General features: G+C 38.4%; 4 protein-coding genes across 4 annotated transcripts; 2 read left to right on the top strand and 2 right to left on the bottom strand.

Annotated features, from left to right (window-relative positions):
• Positions 1-994: 994 nt before the first annotated feature.
• L201_005934 (uncharacterized protein) lies at positions 995-2,779 on the bottom strand (the record flags this gene model as incomplete). Its single annotated transcript, XM_066221661.1, has 3 exons — positions 995-1,064; positions 1,170-2,485; positions 2,600-2,779. The coding sequence occupies 3 exons, from the start codon at positions 2,777-2,779 to the stop codon at positions 995-997; spliced, it is 1,566 nt and encodes a 521-aa protein (XP_066077758.1).
• A 6,941-nt stretch (positions 2,780-9,720) lies between these two features.
• L201_005933 (uncharacterized protein) lies at positions 9,721-11,761 on the top strand (the record flags this gene model as incomplete). The annotated part of the gene is made up of 4 exons (XM_066221660.1): positions 9,721-9,791; positions 9,857-9,969; positions 10,028-10,112; positions 10,177-11,761. The coding sequence occupies 4 exons, from the start codon at positions 9,721-9,723 to the stop codon at positions 11,759-11,761; spliced, it is 1,854 nt and encodes a 617-aa protein (XP_066077757.1).
• Positions 11,762-12,449: 688 nt separating this feature from the next.
• Positions 12,450-14,378, bottom strand: L201_005932 (uncharacterized protein; the record flags this gene model as incomplete). The annotated part of the gene is made up of 6 exons (XM_066221659.1): positions 12,450-12,901; positions 12,972-13,144; positions 13,204-13,359; positions 13,427-13,596; positions 13,713-14,242; positions 14,342-14,378. The coding sequence occupies 6 exons, from the start codon at positions 14,376-14,378 to the stop codon at positions 12,450-12,452; spliced, it is 1,518 nt and encodes a 505-aa protein (XP_066077756.1).
• Positions 14,379-14,915: 537 nt separating this feature from the next.
• Positions 14,916-19,531, top strand: L201_005931 (uncharacterized protein; the record flags this gene model as incomplete). Its single annotated transcript, XM_066221658.1, has 17 exons — positions 14,916-15,006; positions 15,096-15,295; positions 15,370-15,636; positions 15,705-15,956; positions 16,009-16,812; positions 16,885-16,995; positions 17,052-17,120; positions 17,193-17,375; positions 17,465-17,545; positions 17,604-17,753; positions 17,824-18,115; positions 18,226-18,383; positions 18,456-18,521; positions 18,580-18,750; positions 18,813-19,172; positions 19,266-19,407; positions 19,488-19,531. 17 exons carry the CDS (start codon positions 14,916-14,918, stop codon positions 19,529-19,531), a joined length of 3,441 nt encoding a protein of 1,146 aa, XP_066077755.1.
• Between the last annotated feature and the right edge of the window lie 690 nt (positions 19,532-20,221).

The raw sequence follows: 20,221 nt of genomic DNA, 5'->3' as shown, positions 1-20,221 counted from the left end.
TTGAATATGGTATGGTGTCAAGAAAAATCAATTCCTCCTTCAACGTAACGCGACCCATTGCAAATCATCATGAATTAGAGATAATCACCGTACCGCTTGTATTGGATAACATACAGTCTAGCAACAACAACGAGGATAATCATGTGGAATACAGAGTGTACAACTTCAGAACATTGAGGAATGGTAAGATCCTTCAAGGTGACGGATGGGGTTTTAAGGATGTCCTAGTACTGTCCTGTCTCATATGGTTTGCTTGCAATCAGAACTTATGGGTAACGCCTCACGATATCTGGAGTACTGGATTGACCGTACGAAACAAGGAAACGGTAAGTTAAGCTTTCATCAGAGCTGTGAGGCAAGACAATAATGCTTAGCTGTATGATATAGTGTTTATTGTACGCATGGATAATACCTTTTGTCCTATACATACATAGCAAATGCAATACTGTTCTATATGGTAAGTTATATATTACCCATTTTACCCTTTAATTTCCGCCAAATGCAACCAGAATTTTTGGCACAAGAGGCTGACCCTCTCCGAAGAGACCATCACACCTCTACCAGACCTGGGCGTCCAGCTATCAACTACTCGAGGATTGTCATTTCCAAAACCTTCACAACGACCTGGACGATATCTTCTCCCTTTAACGACTTCGTATGCGTTTATACCCCTATCAGAAATTTCTACAATTATTCTCAATCAAGCTTTGACAAGGTTTTCCGTCAAATACTCTTTAGGCATTGTGAAGAAAGAAGGTAAAGGTGTAGTTGTAGGTTTTAATGTGAGTGCTGGCAGTTTGCTGTTGATTTACGATTTTGACGTGTGTTATAGAATATCCGACCTAATTATGAGGTATTGCGAGAACTCTACCACGGTGTCCGAGAAATTCTCTTTAACGAATATGATAATACAGTCGCAAGTTATCACAATGCTAGGTGATTTGAAGGTTATTTTGAAATTTAGTTTCTTAATGATTGATATGATTTTTTATGATTATTCATTGATGCTGTAGATTGGAGGGGTATCATTCGCATGAAGTGAAATATTTCCATCTGGAGCTAGTCTAAAAGTCCAACCTTTCAGCCTCGCCACCTTCCCCTTGAATATGCTCAAGTTCTGTGATGAAGCTAGTTGTACAGCCAAGTGAGAAAACGAATTTAACACTCACCTTTGATATTTATGTACTTCTTCATTTAACCTATTACTCATATTTATACCTATAAAAGTATTTGATTTATTTCTTAAATGATATGTACAACTTTCAGGTGCATTCAGATAAGCCAAATTTTGAGCAACATCTTCTATAGGAAATGGATAACGTTGATCAATTCCATCATTATATGAATTACCAAAAATATTCAATATGACTTTTTCTAAATTCCTCATCTTATTGTTAATTGAAGACATATTAAGCGATTCAATGATAGTAATTTGATTTACAGGTATAAATCTACCATTTTGACCTATAATCGTAAAAGGTATTTCTAAATAATATAAATTTGGTAAATGATTTATGATGTTTTGCACCACTCTTGATATATCATTTAATCTCAAATCACAGCTACCTTTATGATCTAGAATCAAAACTTCTAAATCGCTTTCGAAATCAATTTCATCTCCTCCTAAACAACATTTTTCACAAAATCTTTCAAATTCAATAACATCAAAGCTTTTAAAATTCCTACATTCAATTTCTTTTATAGTCATAAAGACTGAATCATTGATATCGTCATCGACAGCACCATGGTGGTGATTTCCGGTATTATCATTATTCTCAAAGTTATCGTCACAGTTACGTATTTTCATGATTTTATTATTCTCTTTGAAAGGGAATGAACATATTTTTTCTAGATCAACCAATTCTAAACATAATTCAGGTACGTTTAAAGATAGGATTTTCTGTTCACGTCGTTTTGGATCGATTAGATATTTAACGATTTTATCTTTCAAGCCGACATCTCTATCATCAAATCCAAATATCCCAAATAATACAAGTGGAACGGGTTGACCTTCGCGTCTTCTGTCATCGTTTCTAGATGATTCATAAGTTATTTCCAATATTCGTCCGTTCTTAAGACCAGGATATAAATCATCTAATTCTGATCCGGGTGAGGGTTCAGTTTCTAAATCTAGAATATCTATATCATTACTATTACCTACGCACGAATCTGTTTCAATCCTTGATAATTCGTTGTTCCTCTTCTTCTTATTTTTTGTCCTACCGTACGTCGGCAAATTTCTGTCGCTCAGTGCTAGTGGTGATATAATGTCAACGTCGTATTGACCATCATCTTTCCGTTTAACCTTCCAATCATATTTGCGTTTTCCTCTTCTTTCAGGAGATCTTCTTTCAGCTTGAAGTAAATTAGGAAAAATTTGAGTTAAATAACTTATTGTGGTCATTTGTGTTTCTTCATCTTTAGGTAATTCTGGATCAACAAGTATGATATTTCGTATAGATTGCCTGTATACTTGAGCGTTGTACTGAGCAAAGATGGGTGAATGTCAGTATTAGTATTACCATGATGATTGTTTCTGCCTGCGATCCCATGGCTAGGTGGAAAAGATTTGAGAGGGAGGGAATGGAGCAACACATACGGTATGACTCTCCATCAATTGTTGAGCTACTTCATAAGTCACATCTTTCCATAAAACCCCTACAGCAGGAATGAAAAATGATTTCTCCAGTGTAAGGACTCGGACCAACTGGGATTTATCTAGAAAGCCGAGTATATTTTCCATGAGTTCAGGGGTGTCGTAGACCCTCCTTGCGCTCATTGTGATTGATGTTGATGGCCTATCTGTTTCTGTAGATATCAATGTCAAGAATCCCCATATTGATAACTCTATATTAGCGATGTGAATATGTAGGATGGGAAGATGAGATGTAATGTCAGCTGGATATAGGCGATGCACATTCCAGGAACGTAAGAGATGTGGAGGTATTTAGACTATTTAATCTGATTAGTTAACTAGCCGAATCAAAAGAGAGAGAAAACCTTTCTTTTGTGTTTCCATCCTAATACTGTTCTCACTTTTACGTGGACGACGAGATCATCGAGAATTGAAAGTCAATAAGTGAGTTGTAACCACTTTCATAGTGCGCAAGAGATTGCTCCAACATCTCTCGCGCATATATACTTCAGTAAATTGTTGGCGAATAACGGTGAATTGGCGGTCTTTGCTTTGCCGAGAATTCTGTTGAATGTACCGTTCTCATCTATTTGTCGCTTGACTAGAATCATCTTGTCGTTACATCAAATCAGGACTGGTACTGCTCGTCAATCAGATGGTAGAATATGTTGAATGAGACATAGCATGCTCAAAATTATGAGATATATCGTATTGTACTTGGGATATATACGGTATAGATGTTTTCATCATGAAGTGGCAGCCCTTTTGTTCAACCTCGGAATCGAACGATATAGACTACGCTACCCATCAACTCGATTTGAAGCTAGGTCTAACAGTGCCTCGAGAGGAGTCCATCCTGCGACTGGCTGTTGAGTCGAAGACCCACATCCGATTTATACGGATAACATCATCACCAATGATACCATCCTATAAACATACTGTACTTCATGTGATAAATCTTTATGCCGTATTTTAAGCCACTCCGAAGTAGGCTGCATTTAGCTATAGGAGCAATCTGAAACGACTTTACTTTCGTAATTATATTTCCACTTTGGAGAGTCGCAATCCACTAGTGGAATCGTATGGTTCCGTTATTTATTGAGCCTAGACGACGGTTATCGGCGGATTCGCATGATCATAATTAGATCTCGTTCAAATCACTTTTCAAGATAACACAGCTTCATCTCTCGAAACGTGATTGCACAAATTTGTTCAAGAGAAATTGGTATCTTGGAAAGGGCACCAGTGCACTGACTAGAGATGGAACGAGATTGAGAGTGAATCCGTCAATTTTTGCAGGCTGAAATTGCATCAATTGTGCATTCGGTCGCCTACCTCGCCTTTCGTAGATTGTGAACGACAGGTCTCTCCATCTGAATATGGCCTCGATACAATTGACTTGTCTTCCCTAGACCATCCACTGAGACAGAGTCCCAAAATAGAATGCCATTGATACCATTTACGTGTCAGGAGAATTACTGACAAAAGCCCCCATGTGAACATCATAAGCTGGATATGTTTATCTAGAAAAGGTAAATCTTCTTTTCCGGTGTTTGGACTTGCCCCTAGCCAACAAAATCATAATCCCATTTATGTCTATTTCGTCGTCATCCCAATACTATGAAATGCCCCTCGAGAGTACCGCGAACCTCTAAAGGTTTTCTAGACTTTCAAAGGCATCTGTTTACGACTTTCCGTATTGTAGTTATCATCAATGCCTTACAGCAAATCTATAACAGGCTACTCAGACTACCATGTACCCTTACATCTGTTTAAGACGATGATTATTAGAAGTCTACACGTACAAACAAGGTGCCACGTTGATATGAAGAAGTTTTAATCAACTTCAGGCTTATGCTTTTCGTCTTTTTATGCTATTCCGTTCCTAGAGTGACCCAGGTGAAAAGGGTAGATGGTCAAAAAAAGGGGACACTAGAGTAAACCAAAAGACGTCAGTTACCGATCACCAAGGAGAAAATCGGCTCAACTATTCGAACCTCCACCTATTATTAAAGAGAAGTCCAATTTAGGAAAAATAGCAATATCGTAATTTATGGGCAAAATAAAAATGTCCAGGTGAGAACCTTGTCTTTACCACCGACAAGCTTAAAAATAGGACAAGTTAAGGGAACAATGGGATAAAGCCCCTTCATATCGGAGATCTCAGCCTTTTAGTTGTTGAGTCTGGAAATACTTGTTTCATGTTAAACCTCACGGTGAATTTTTTGGACCGGTCGGTAAAATAAGGATGAAATGGTGGTTGGGACATACTTCACAAGCTCAGTATAGGCTATGGAAAAACCGTTTTCATGATACTGATGACGAGGTTCTTCCCTTCGCTCAAGGTATGGGGACGACAACCATAGGCAAACCCGCTCAGAAATTTCTGGTTAGTAAAATTCCATTGAAATATATTTCTCAAAGCTTCGAATAGAGCTACAAACCTTGTTTTGAAATATTTTCGCTTCGCTTAAAAAGCTTCTTGTCGGAATTTCTTCAAGGTAACTTTGCTTGGATCCCGATCAGTTTTCTTCATCACAACGTCAACAGGCTTGTTTGATTCACTCAGATGTTCGGTTGGCCTGGTGAGAGTGAATTGTGCCAGGTTGTCTTATATTCCGTTTTAGTGTGAAGGCTTCAAATACCTCACTTGCAAGAAAGGTAGAGGGCGTGGAGGGCTAAATATTGGATAAAACTCTCTAACAGGATGGTATCATCACAGGTCAAGGTACGGATAGAAACTAATCAAATTAGGGTTAAAGTTTAAACTGTTTTCTCGTTATTTCGGAGATCTGACAACCAGGTGACCGACTACATGGTACCGAAATAAGGAAAAGATCTTCTTGCACCATAGACTTCCATCGTGTGACGTAACCCGATACAAAAAGCCTAGTAGGAGTTTTCGGCATTGCGTTTCAGAGTGACATTGCATCCTCGAAGTGATCTTACGCTTCTTTCTGTTGAAGGTAACAGTTCTACATGATACGATAGAGGAGCAGACTTCAGTTGAGTATAGTCGCAATCATATGAAGGTTCGTGTCATTGGTCAGGGAATGGAACGATACTAAACAAAAGCATATTGCTATTAGAATCCCGAACATCTCGTTAGACCAATTCTATGAGTCAACGGTTCCTGTGAAGGATTTCAGTTCAGGCACAGAGTGGAAGTAACCTACTGTATTGCTGTTAGGAGTGCTAATCTGGATATGGGTTTTTGCCCCAAACGAGAAGAGCCGAACTTTAGTTCTACTGCCTTGCTGAAGTAGAGTATCGCATGCCAACCGTCTATAAACGCGCTCGGCGGATTACATCTACAAGAGTCTTACCGAGAGGAAGCACTTTCTGCAGTTGTTCTCGACTACTACAATTATTAAACCTCATGCATTTAAGCGCAAAACAAGGATAATCATTGGCCCAATACAAAACCACTTTGGTCGCTTAATTCAAGTAACGCCGGTATGTTTCCCAAAAGTGAAATTAGACTACGGTGAATTTTTGACCGGATTTATTCTAGAAGAATTTGATAATAATACAGGAGCGTTTTTAACATTAAAGACATGTGAGTAGTTTTACAAGATGACGATTTTTACTTTCTTTTATCCTTGTTTTCCGTTTTCTTTCAGATCCTATCTTACATCCCCCCCCCCCCCTGTTTTTTTCTTATTTTTGCCAACGTTTTAATTAAATTAAGGATAAATCTTTGTGAATTTATTTCCTTTTCTGTATAAAACGAACACATATCCCCACAAAAGCTTAATGCCATTGCCGATTCAGAGATTATACCGATAGTCAGTCCCAGGTGTGAAATTCCTATAAAGGAAAATGCATTTTATGCCTGTTTTGCCCTCTGTATTTTCCAATGTTTGATCTCTTTTTGGTATCCGTGAGATCTGCTTTGAATTCTTTTTTCCGCGTTATCGTTGATTTTCAAGCGGATATCCCATAAAATGACGATTTTATCATAATGAAAAAAATACGGTTAAGAGGCTTGCTTGGTGTAAGGACAAGAATTTGAAGTGGAGGTCTTTGATAATAACTTACGGGAAAGAAGATGAAGGAAGGAAAGAAGAAGAAGATCAACAAATCTGGTATATCACGCGTTCGTTGTGCTCTTGTACAGCGTGGGTCATGCGCAGTATAATGATTGGAGGCGGATAAAAAAAAAAAACCGCCAAATTGGCAGGAAGGAACTCATACATTGTGGTTGCCCCAATCCGATCTATCATGAAGGAACAGAATGATTTTCCCGTCCCGTTAAGGTGAAATCTCATTATTGTCGATCTGTTGATCGAAGATGTGGTGTTACTCATATCCCATTTCTTTGATAGCATGGAATAACCGTCAGTTATCCATTCACCGTCGCTTGCTCGGAGGCTCTTTTCATTGAACGGAAGAAAAGTTGAAACATGAAACACCTTATCGGAGCAGAGTAGATCCACTTCAAAAAAAGATATCCTAAAATCGATGATGAAGTGGATGAAGAAGTCGTACGTCGTACTACGAAAACTGCGGTTAACGGATTCAAAGAGGAAACCAAGAGAAAATGGAAAAGATCCCTTTCTTGTTTAAGAACAACAGAAACAACCGTAAAAATAAGCTACGTTTTTACCTTTAAGTTTGATTCCTTTTTTAGCTGGGATCGTCATCATACCTTTTTGTTTTTATAAAGTTACGCACAGTAGTAGTAGTCACTATTGTATTTTCCCTTATGCTATACGATCGCGAGACAACCGAGACAAGACGGAACAGCCTTTCATCTGATCATCCCATGCATCCTATTCCTTTGCTACAAACCCATATTTCACCTCTCTCAACATTTCTGTCTTAGATGGATCCAGAGGCAAGAGTGGGCAGAGCGCACAGAGATACAAACCAAAAAATCATGCCGAACTATGAGAGTAGCTAAATTTAGTTACCGCATACCGAGTTTTACCTTGTTATCGGCAAATGAATCTCTATTAGATTTTCCCTTATTCGTAAAGTCTCCTACCGTGTCTACAAGTCATCGGGGGAAAAAAAAGAATCCACCTACGAATAATGAAGCCTCCCTTTTTATTGAGCTATTACGCAACTCCCCTTATAGCACATGCACAACTTATTTCCTTTACACTTTTTTAGAGGAACCAGTGGAATTACTGAATGATTTCATAAGGGGCCTGTAACGGCTTAAGGTTAGTGGGAAAAGGCAACTGACTTAAGGGTTTTGAGTCTAACAATCGTTAAAAATTGAGCGAAAAGGATAAATCATGTTTATGTATGAACGAAAGAGAGGCCGAGAGAGAGAGAGAGAGAGAGAGAGAGCGGAAGGAAAAAAAGGGAAAATCGATCCAAAACCCAAATATAGCTTTAAGGACACTCACTCACTCAGCAATAACAAGTAACAGCAAACTAAAATAAGTACCTACATACACCTCTCAGTAACCTTGTAATGATACATACCACATACCTACTATAACCTTTGTTGTCGACACTTTGTTTTGAGGCATTACATACTTCGCTTTTGAATTTTTCTTCCGTAGTTAGTAGTAAGTCACACATCTTACATCAAAGCAATAAGACATTTCTCTTACTTCCATCTTCAGCCTCTAGTGTCTTTCATCATCATCCCATCATTCATATACCGTACTGGTACCGTACCAGTCAATCAGAAATACCTGTGCTACTTCTCATTAGCCTGTTTTCCCGGCTTATGAAGGTTATTGCTCAAAAGCCAAAATAGAAAAAAAGGAAAAAAAGGTTTTAGGTTAGATCACATCTTTGTATATAAGAATTAAGCATCAAAAGCCATTACTGCTGGAACTTATCATCAACAAAGATCAGATCAAGGAAGCAAAAATAATTAAACAAAATTAGATACCATCCCCTTCTATAAACGAAAAGATTTACATTACATACTCCTTTATATTTAGAATTACATACTTCTTCTATTAAATGTTTTACCGACGACAAGCGAACTCAAATACCATCATTTTAAAAGGAGGAGAAATAAAAAAAAACGCAAACATACTTAAATTCCATATCAGATAGATATCTCCAAACCCATTAAAACCATCTTAACCTTCTTTTTCTCTTTTTCCCCCAACCCCTCTAAGAAAATCTTTTTTCCAAACCTTTTCCTTTTTCTTTCCTTGCTTGTATATACAAATATATTATAGTTATTTATCGCTTAAATCGATTTACAATTCGATATCATCATTAACAATAACATCATCTCATAATCAACTATTATACTTAGTTATCTCTTAAATACTGTCAAGCGTAGCTAAACAAGAAACTCAAATTAAAGAAAAAAAAGTCTCAGCTACGAAACCTCGATATTGATCAAATCGTAAATCCCTCAAAACATTTAATCTTATCACAGCTCAACCTGTTTCTCGTCAGCCCAAATTTGGATATATATTTTGTTTCAGATCATTTAAAGCAATTCCCCACAGAATTGAATTTCATCTATCGAGTAAACAAAGTTAGCCCTTTTTCAATCTAGTTTCAGGTATCTTAATCTCAATTGAATTCTTTTAAGGTTGAATGAATTAGACATAGTTGAGAGAAGTACTTGAATACGTTCAGCTAAAATCTCTCAACAAACATTCAGTAAAATCCAAGTAAATAGACAAGGCACGTCGTTAAAGAGTTATATTACGACGACGATCATTCTTAAATAGACTTAAAATCTCTTACCCTCTTACCTGGTGGTGGACCATCATCATCATTCGCACACATACAATCAAAGATATCAATCAAACCTCTACCAACCACAACCCTTTCCTTCTTATCATCAACCTAGTCATCTGTCTACCATCATAACCTAAATCACCTACGATCAATCATACGCATCAACCCAAAGGAATTCTTTTCATAAACCTTAAATTCGGATACATACTTCAGAGGCATCAACAATCAATATTTTTCGTCAATACAAGTAATTCTTTGTTGGACAATCTGTGTGTATCTTTGAATCAAGATTCGGTATCGTGTCTACCTAAATCCACCTCAAAGTGTTCCTCTAGATCTCCTATCTTACGAAATCCAAATCTCAAATAAGCTTTTCAGTCAAATCCAATAAACATTCATAAGATACATTAGCCATGGAGATGTACCAAGGCTCTTCGACACAGCAGCCTGCTGCTATCTGTGCACTCAAGTCTCCTGTAGATGCGTAAGTCCGACTTTTACAACTCGAAGATGCAATTTGGAATGTCGCTAATTTGGGACCTTCTATAGCATTCACATACTCGAAGCTGTAAGATTAGGTATTGTTCCGCGCGTGACAAGACGATTAACAGGTCATGAGAGAGCAATGATAAGACCTGGCACGGTATGGGTTTGGGAGGAAGGTGAGATGAATTTCCTATCGAGTAACATCTCAATAGCTAACGCCATATAATATAATAGAGGAAACAAACATGCGCAGGTGGACAGACGGAAGAAGATGGGGTGCTTCGAGAGTTGGTGGTGGCGGTTTTCTAGTTTATACCGAGTAAGTAATTTCCTTGTATATCAATGCTTTGGAGTGTAGTTGCTGACGGAACTCATTCCACCAGATCATCTGAATCCTTGTCGCCTCCTCCTTCCCGATCAGATTCCCCTTATGGCCAACATAACGGATACTATCCCGGCCCATCCTCATCACGTCGACAAGAAAGTTTGATCAAACAAACTTATTCTACTACTATGACCCACCCCGTCACTGGCAAACTCAAGAAATTCCATGTTGTCGCTTATTCAAGTAAACATAACCCCCAAGGCGATGTGCATAATCCATTACCGTTACCACATCAACTCCCTGCTTTAGCATCTCTTAGAGTCACGCCTGGAATATGGCCAGAATGGGAGCACAGACGAGAACAAGAATATGGAGCTACCGGTAGAAGACCACCATCAGCTTCCGGATCAGCTTATATACCTCCAAGTCAATCCGCACCCATTACCGCTGTTTCTTCACCTAATGGACCACCTTATTCCGTTGCAGTCCCACCAACAGCTTATCCCGCTGCTTCACCTCGACCACCTTCACCTAGAAATGATGCAATGTTTGGTAGACCATTTCCACCTCCACCATACCCTCGAAATGGTTTTGAGAATCGAGCATCACCTTCATTGCCACCGCCTCAAGGGAATCTTAGAGGTCCCTCCGCTCCTTATACTCCACCTTCTTTCCAGCAACCTCCTAGACGAGATCCTTATGATAGTTCAGCTGGTTATCCTGGACGACATATGTCAGTTCCTCCGATGTACCCTAATCAACCTCTTCCAGGATCAGAAAGATTCCATCCATACGGTATGCAATCAAGAAATACCGGTCGAGTCTCATCATACCCATCTTCCACTGGATCTACCGTATCTTCAACCAACCCTGCCCTAGGAGTACCTGTAACTCCCACGGATGGAAATCATTTAGATGGTTCAAGGGGATCACCAACCCAACAATATCCATTTGCTTATTCCAGACCAGAAAGTAGTAATGGCAGATCAAGTTTTAGTGAAACTAAACCTATATTGCCGTCAAATACTTCTATGCAAGATAGATTATCACCAGAAACTAAATTTAGACCTCAACTTGATGGACCAACCACAACAAATACCGATCCAAGAAGATATCCTTCAAATGATGCTACCCCATTAAATGGTAATACACATTCGAGGCAAGTATCGAATACTTCTAGAACAGGAGGAGAAACAACTTCACCAAACCAATTAACTAGATTACAACCACCTTCAAATACTACAAATGATTCGAGTTTAGCTTCTGCTTCAGGTCGATCACCAAAAATGTCTATTTCATCAACTTTATTGAATCACCAAGGAGGTGGTAATGCCAATTCAGGTCAACCGTTAAACGTCAGCGCTCCAGGATTAACATTACCTCCTCTAAGGAATACACTAGATGAAAGAAATAATAATGCCAGTGTACAGAGTAACAGCTTCATCCCAGGGAATAATGGTGGTAGGCAAGATTTTCTACCTAGTCCAGGACGTATAAGTCCAAGACCAACCAATAATAGTAATAACAATGGTAGCAACAATGGTAGAACAATAAGCGGAAGTACAAGTCCAACAGAAATCAAAAAAGATTGGGGTGAAGATGCAAGACAATTAGGTGAATTAGGTAGAAGAGTTATTCTGTAATGTTATACCACTGAAGACTGAAGGGTTATTTAATCTTGGTATAAATATATTTGCTTTTATAATTAGTTATTTTTGGTTGGTGAAAGTTATTTCCAAAATAGATGAAAGAGAATGGTTCAAATGTATCTTGTTATACATAGATGAGAGATCTTACGGTAATCACAATTTTCCACTTTTGTTTTTTTCAATATTTATAGTTTCAATACCAAATATGTAGCATGTACCCAAAAAAAAATGGGACAAATCACAAATTATGAATGATAGGGAAAAATGCATAGTATCACTACAACGAGAATCCCATACCAATACTGACTGAGCAATTTACATAAATATATTCCAAATTGCTTTATAAATCAAATGTACAGCAATACATCATTCTTTGTTATGCATAGTAGTAAAAGTACAGTATAAGATGGCTAAACGAAGCAAAGTTACTCAAACTCCTGAGCAGTAAAGTAGATAAGTTTTAATGCATTTTTCTGTTACATGCTTTTGGATGTATTCGTACAGTATAATTGGGTGAAAGTAAGATGGCATGTGAAGTAAACAGTGAGACATCCATTCGATGACGAATGAAAATTACAAATAGAAATATGACGAATATTATCATGCAAATTTTTGAATTATGGTTGTCTTCCTTTTTTCTGCTCGTTCGCGTTCATTGATAGATCATCTCCATTTTTCTATACTATATAGCCAATACATTTAATTTATTACCACTTACACAACCTAACCAATCACCTTTTTCATTAAAAGATAAATTGTTAATTTCACTATTTGCTGTCCAACCTTTTACAGGTAAAATTGATAATGGTTGTTGTTGATCACTTGAATTACCACTACCATTAATACTACTACCATTTTGTGAACCTCTTGATCTAGACCTTGATCCTAATCCTGATCTTGATATTAATTCATCATCATCATTATTTGCATTTACAGATAATGATCTACTTTGTGAAAGTGACATTGAATTTGGTGTTATAGGTGGTGATAATGTATCATATGCTTTATTATTTCCTCCACCAGTCATCATTGCTGAATTCGTTCTTGTAGTTGTACTAGATGGTTTTGTCGATGATGGTCTAGATTCAGGTATAGGTTGAGTTAAATCATATAAAAGGACTTGTGAATCATCACCTAAAAAAACATTCCGAAATTCAATGATCAGTAAAGTTTGCATCAGGGTTTAAAAGAGAAATAGACTCACCACAACTTGCTATCCATCCACCACCTGTTTGATCTCCTCTTCCAGGTGCTCCCCAAGCTATACCACCTAAAGGTGCTTTATGTCCAACCAACTCAGCTACAGGTTGTCCGGGACTTCTCATATCCAGTATCATCGTACTGTTATCATCAAGTCCGAAACATGCCATCATGTGTCTGAGCAACGAATCCTATCAGTTTACAAATCCTACCGGATAATCAGATATCATACTCACTGTTCTCTCTTACTAAATGCTATTCTTGCTAAAGGGGTATCTTTACTTGATTCATATAAAATGGTAGAATGTTCTAATTGTCTAAGGTCAAATGCACGAAGTGATCCATCGGCTCCTACTGAAATGAATATATCCGACGAGTCCGGTAACCACGATCTGTTGAATCAAGCTTTCTTAGCACTTTGCGACACTGCGAGCTATACACGAGTTTGCGATAGCTTACAAGTCATATACAGCTCGATCATGCGCAATCAGCTGCGTGAGAGCTTGTGATGTATTTATATCCCACAACGTGGCTGTGGTATCGATTGAACAGGTTACAATTGAATGCGGTGCTTTGGGATTCCAACTGAAAGATGTCACAGGTGGTAAAGATGCGTGAGGTGTTTTGCTCTATTCAGGAACAACTGCATGTCAGTTCTCGATAACCTTTGTCCATTCGCCTTTGAGCCTGTTTCGAGAATCACATAGCCATACTCTGATATAGCTAATCAAATGATTTCACTTACATTCGTTAACATGCTTCTACTTTTCACACTATAACTACTTCCATCTGATTCTGTTCCTGAACTTGAAAAACCATTTTTACCTATATAACCACCACCACTAGCACCACCTATACCATCCGAATTCCATTCTTTTGTAACTTCAAATATCCTTAATGCATCACCTGAAGTAGCTATCAATTCACCTCTCCCACCACTATCTTCATATCCTATTCCAGATAAAGATTCTTTAGGTTCCCAATCAACTTTTGTAGCTGGAAGATTTAATGATGTACTTGCTAATTGAGTAAAATCCGATGTATTTGATGAACCGCCAGAAGAAGACGAGTATGCATTATTGTTATAAGTCTGAGAATGATGATGTATATGATGACTGGGTTGATGGTGATGATGATGTTGATGATGTCTATGATAAGGGTCCTGCGGTTGATCCACCACGATAAGTTTATTAGATGAAGAAGATGATATTGAAGATAATGCTATACGAAATGGATGTGAAGACGAATTCGAAAACGCTACACCATACAACGGGTCTGCGGGGGGAAATCAATATTCAGTTGGTCAGCCTTCATTTCTGGAATGCTCCGTTACGGGATCTACCAATGATGAAGAAAGGATGATAGAGTTCTCACAATTGGATTCATACTGGAGAAGCCGCTGTGAAGACATCTTGTCCTTGCTTTTCCCGTAGTGATCCTTCTAGCAGTTATAGAGAAGCTTGAGCTTTTCTCGTTTTAGCGATTCGGGTTTTCGGTTATTAATGACTGCTTTTGCTGTGTAAGGGAACCATCAGATTTTGCTGTTCGGCACTAACTGATGAGTTCTTTAGGTTTCTGCTACAGATTACAAGCTCGTTGATATTGAGAGTGATATTGTAAGATATATCCAAGGTATAAATGTATAAGTCACAAAGAGGAATGAAGGTTATTCATGGTCATAGCATCATACTGTACAGAAACAAGTACCTACTCAACGCGTTCATCATCCTAGCAGGTACGTTTCAACCACGTGGACAAGCCGGACCTTACCGATCACGTGATTTGTACATCTATGCAATAATGGTATATATCCAGCGGCAAATACAACAAAGAATGCTGTCGATATGGGGACAACGGAGTGAATTTACTTGAAATATCGAGTGTTATTGATTACAGTTACAGAAAGTTAGTTCATAATATCGCTAGCAGCAAGAGCAAAGAGCAAGGGATGTCGACGACAGCCGAGTATGTCGCCAAATTCCCTCGTCGGAAGAAGCTGTTGGAGACCGTAGAGAAATATTGGCTGGATGAAGCTAGAAGTAAGTACTTTGCAACCAATTAAGCTTTATCTCCTTTTTCAAGGCGACATTTCGGCAGAGATAAACTAATAAATGAGCATTGAAAATAGCACCATCTGGTTCTCTTGATTCTTCGCTGAAAAAACATACTACTCTACTTAACAAGCTCAAATCATCTATACTTGTTGGACCAGTCGAAACTTTCATAAAGGAGATTGATGGTTTAACCTTGACGAAATACCTGGAAGAAATCGTTGCAGCATGTGTAGAAGGATCGTCGAAGAAAGGTGATCCAGAAATAGCTGTTGATGTAAGGTCACACCTTGAACATTCTTAACTTGTTTCTCCTTATGACCGAAAATTGACTCTGTCTCCCTTTGATAGATAATCGTTCATCTGCATTCAAGACTTACACCAGACTTTTTACCTCTCCTGATACAACCTCTTTTATCGATTCTATCCACTTCAACGTCAACAAATGCTGTAGTGATAAACAAAGATGCAGAGAAAGATAAAGAAAAGGAAGATAAGGAGAGATTAAGTAGACAAAGACCTGTTTTAAGGATTTTAGCTGAATTAGCTATGATTGGTTGTTGGGCTGAAGGTTCAACTAAAGGTGCTTCAGAAGTAGGAAAAGCACTGAAGGGTTTCGTGAGTATTGTGGGACTCCTTTTTCTTCTTAATCTTAGCGAGCTGTGCTAATGATCCATCGAGCATAGATGACCGGTGATACTCAATATACCAATCTACCCCTTTTGACAACTTTCCTTAAATACTTTGGTCGTGCTTATCTCGGACCAAATGCCCCATCAGCTAAGATTGGTCAAGTGAATGGAGGAGAAAGCTCGGATGTAGATCATCTGCCAGAAAATACCACTGAGATGATTCCGGTAGAAGTGCAAAAGAAGATGAGAGAGCTATTCGAAGGTTACTTTAATGCAGCCAGTAAAACTTTGGTTAAGGGTCAAATCGTAAGTATAATCCCTTTTTGAGATGCAAAGTTTCTGCTAATATTTGTCGTAGAAACTACTCGAGCAAGATCGACGTAATCATGAAGCATATATCAAATCTGGAGAAATCTTTGAAGATCGTCAACAAGCTTATGAGAAAATGATCAAAGCTGTTGAAAGATTAACCACTGGAGTACAATCTTTAGCTGATTTATTAGGTTTAAAAGCACCAATTTTACCTACTGCAGCAAGCTTATCGAAATCTGGTTTACAAATTGTTGAAAGTGCAAGTTCATTTACAGTTAGAGAAGATGTCGGTTCAATTTCAGGTGGAATTTGGGATGATGAAGAAGAAAGAAGATTTTATGAAGATTTAGTCGATTTAAAAGAAGTTGTTCCATCTGGATTATTAGGTATAAAAGAATCCAATAAACAAAATGATGAATCAGTTTCGGACATCAATGAAAACGAAGCCTCACGAGGTAATGACGACGATGTAGAAAAGAAATTAGCTGAGCAAAAAGCTGATGAAGAGGATTTACAAAGACAACTTGAACAAATGGAATTACAGCCTGATAAATCTGAATCTGAGCTTGCATCTGCAGTAACTATAGAAGCTCAAGACATGTCAAGAACAGGTTCAGCAAGTACAGCTGGAGAACCAATAACTCAGGAACAACCTGTTGTGGAAGAAGAGGAAGATATTCCAGTAGATACATCAGCCACCGAAGATGACGGATTACAATCTGGTCCTGCTGCCAGATTAACAGCGCTTTTCGCTGCTTTACCTGAAGCTAATAATAGAGAAGTAGTAGATAAATTGGCTGTAGAATTCGCGTTTCTGAACTCAAAAGCTGCTAGAAAGAGATTAGTCAAGGTAAGCTATATTTTTAGGCGTAACAGAAAGAGCTGTAAGTACAATAAATAGCTGACCACTTCAACAAATCAGTTCATTGGGGAAGTGCCAAAGCAGAGGACAGATCTGTTACCTCATTACGCTAGATTCGTAGCCACGTTGGATAGATATATGCCAGATATCGGCACAGGGCTTTTACAAATTGTAAGTTCTGGAAAAGAAGCAGTCCCGAGGTCATTGCTTATAACGCGTTGTTACAGCTCGATGAGGAAATGAGATACCTTCAACGAAAAAGATTAGTCCGTGAATTGGATTCTCTTCGATTAAAGGTTAGCTAAGCGCATCGTGATTATTCGCCTTCGAATCAGACCTGAAGCTGATTTTCTTCCTTATTCTAACAGAATGCAAGATTTTACGGCGAACTGGCTAAATTCAAGGTAGCCAAACCATATACTATTTTGCATGTTCTCAAAGTCTACTTGGACGAATTTAAGTTTAATATTGAAAATATTGCTAATTTATTGGAAAACTGTGGAAGATTCCTTCTGAGGTTTGAGGGAACTAAGGAAACTGCTAAAAAGATGGTACGTGTCGCCTTTCGTTTCAATCCCCTTTAGCTGCACCCTTAAACACGGATTGTATAAGTAGTGGTTATGCTGATTGCAGTCAACAGGTCGAATTGATGAGGCGAAAGCAGGGTACTTCTCATCTTGATCAAAGACATCAAGTTATGCTGGAAAATGCCTTTTATATGGTACATCCCTTTCACCTACAGCCTGTAATTTAGTATGTAAAGCTAACCTCTGATATAGTGTAATCCACCTGAAAGAGTAGCTCGAGAAATCATAACTTTATCACCCATGCAGAGCTTTATACAGCATCTTCTACATGATATCTTGATGAAACGTACCTTGGACAAGGTCTTGAAGTTGATGAGAAAATTACACTGGGAAGACTCTGAGGTGAGTCAGCTCGTTTGGTCATCATACCCGAGTATTACTTTCAAGCTGATGCGGTATTATTATATGACAGACTTACGATTTCATCTTAACGTCATTTACATCACCTAACGATATCAAATTCGGTAATATACCATATTTAGCTGCTTTAGTCTATGATCTTCAACGATATCATCCTGAATTTTCGATTTCGGTTGTCGATCAAGTTATGGAAGATATCAGAATAGGCATGGAAGAGAATATATTTAAACATAATCAGCGAAGAATAGCTACTGTGAGATATCTGGGAGAGCTGTATATGTATAGGGTTGTTGGTGCAGGAGTAATTTTCGAGACATTATGGAGTCTATTGAGTTTCGGTCATGGTGAGTTTACCATTCCTCAAGTATAATTGATGCTTTTGAGAAAGTAGTCTCAAATCCTTGAATCCCGTACGGGACAGAGTAAGATCGCTGACATAATAATACCTCTTTAGCCGATGCATTCCCTATTCCAGGACGAGAATCACCCATAGATGCAGTAGATGATTTCTTTCGAGTTAGACTAGCTTGTACATTGCTAGATACGTGTGGTGCATGTTTCGATAAAGGTTCTCAAGCTAGAAAATTGGATCACTATCTCGTTATGCTTCAAGTAAGTGTTATTCTTGCCCTTACTTGTGAATAATGTTGGCATATGTAACCCTCCAGCTGACAATCGGAATAGCTTTATATAGCTTGTAAAGCTGAATTACCTATGGACGTTGATTTTATGCTTACTGATACCCTTGATGTGAGTTGCAATTTCAAGGAATTAAGTAAGAGCAGTCCAACTGACTGGCTCGATCTAGACTCTTCGACCCAAGATGCCTCATCTGAAGACATTCAACGAAGCTGCTGCTAAAGTGGATGAGATTCTCGCGCTAGGTGCGGGTGAAAACGATGATAGCGCCTCTGAAGATGGAAGTGAAGAAGGTGATCGAGCTATGCCAGAGGATCCTGTAGAATCAAATGAAGTTGATGTGAGTATTCCTCTCCTCCGCCTACTAAAGCTGAAAATAACTAATACCAATGATCAAATTAGGTTGGTTCCCTTGCAAATGAAGCGGAGAACGATGACGAAGAAGAGGATAATGTAGTTTTGATCAAGTCGAAACAAGACGAACATAAGAATACTGAAATGGATGAAGAAGCTCAATCCGAATTCGATCGTGAATTTGCAAAATTATTAGCTGATACAACTGATTCAAGAAGAGATCAAAGGAAAAATGCTCCACCTGTATTTGATACTGCTGTACCTCTTTTTAGGAAGAAACAAGAAGAAACACAACAAAGTCAATCTAACAAATCTGTTAATGGTAAAACAAGTAACAATCAAAGTAAAGATAACAATGAAGGTAAAATGCAATTCATGTTATTGAGTAAGAAAGGTAATAGACAACAGGTAAGTAATCACTTCTAGACGATTAATGGCAGCAGGCTTAAGTAAAATACGCGGTTATAACTGACAGACCTTACTTCCCCTGCTATTCGATAGATCCGATCACTGGACATTCCAATTGATTCAACTATAGCTATGAACTCAAGATCCAATCAAGCTCAATCGAAAGCTGAACAAGAACAGTTAAAGAGATTGGTGCTACAGAATGAAAGACGATTGGAGAGAGCTGAAGTTCAAGGTGAGTATCACGCAAACGATTAGTCGATACAGAATACCATTCTCGAATGAAATGTCGGCTGACTGGTATATGCAATATAGATATAGAAACTAGAGGTGTCAGGTTACGGTATTTACCATCATAGGAATTTATTCCAGTATCAGATCTTTTTAACTTCTCTATCGTTAGCAGGTCTATCACTCTTTTAGAGATGTACCAGCGTGAAAGATTTGCGCCTGAAAGTGACAGGCTCGATCCAGCGCATCTATCAACAGATTGTCGCCATCATATGCGTCATCTACAGGGGTTGCTCGGTGTGATGGTGAAACACGGGGTTTCCGCATGCAAAGCATAAGGAGAAGTTATAAGTGGCTCAAGATGCGAACTCCGTCATGGGTCATAAAAAATGAACAGCTGGAGAACCGAAATAGTGCTGCTCTCAGACTCGATGCTGTATCCATGCTTCCTGATCTCATTATCTAGTTCCTATCTCATGCATCCAATATATATATATATATATATGTCTTCCGCTCTCGAGATATTACACACAGCATGCAGTGCTCAACATAAGCGCCACGAAACGCGTCCAGACATTTGATTCCGTAGTTTCAGTACATTAGAAACAACCAAAAAAAGACGCGTCCCATAATAAAACCAGCCACTTTCACCTTTTCATCATTCCCACTTTCTAATGTTCCTTTTCTCTTCATTTCAACATTACCATTGAACATTGGCAGCTTTTTAACATTCAATCATCATCCGATAGAGCATATTGCTACTCGCGTATTCGAAAATTGGTAGTTTGCTCGAAGAGTATTGAATCGACCTTCTTCTT

The sequence above is a fragment of the Kwoniella dendrophila genome, chromosome 8 (genome assembly GCF_036810415.1).
Source record: "Kwoniella dendrophila CBS 6074 chromosome 8, complete sequence".
In the NCBI taxonomy this organism is placed as follows: domain Eukaryota; kingdom Fungi; phylum Basidiomycota; class Tremellomycetes; order Tremellales; family Cryptococcaceae; genus Kwoniella; species Kwoniella dendrophila.
The sequence above is the reverse complement of the archived record's forward strand: the minus strand, read 5'-3'. Positions and strand labels throughout refer to the sequence as shown.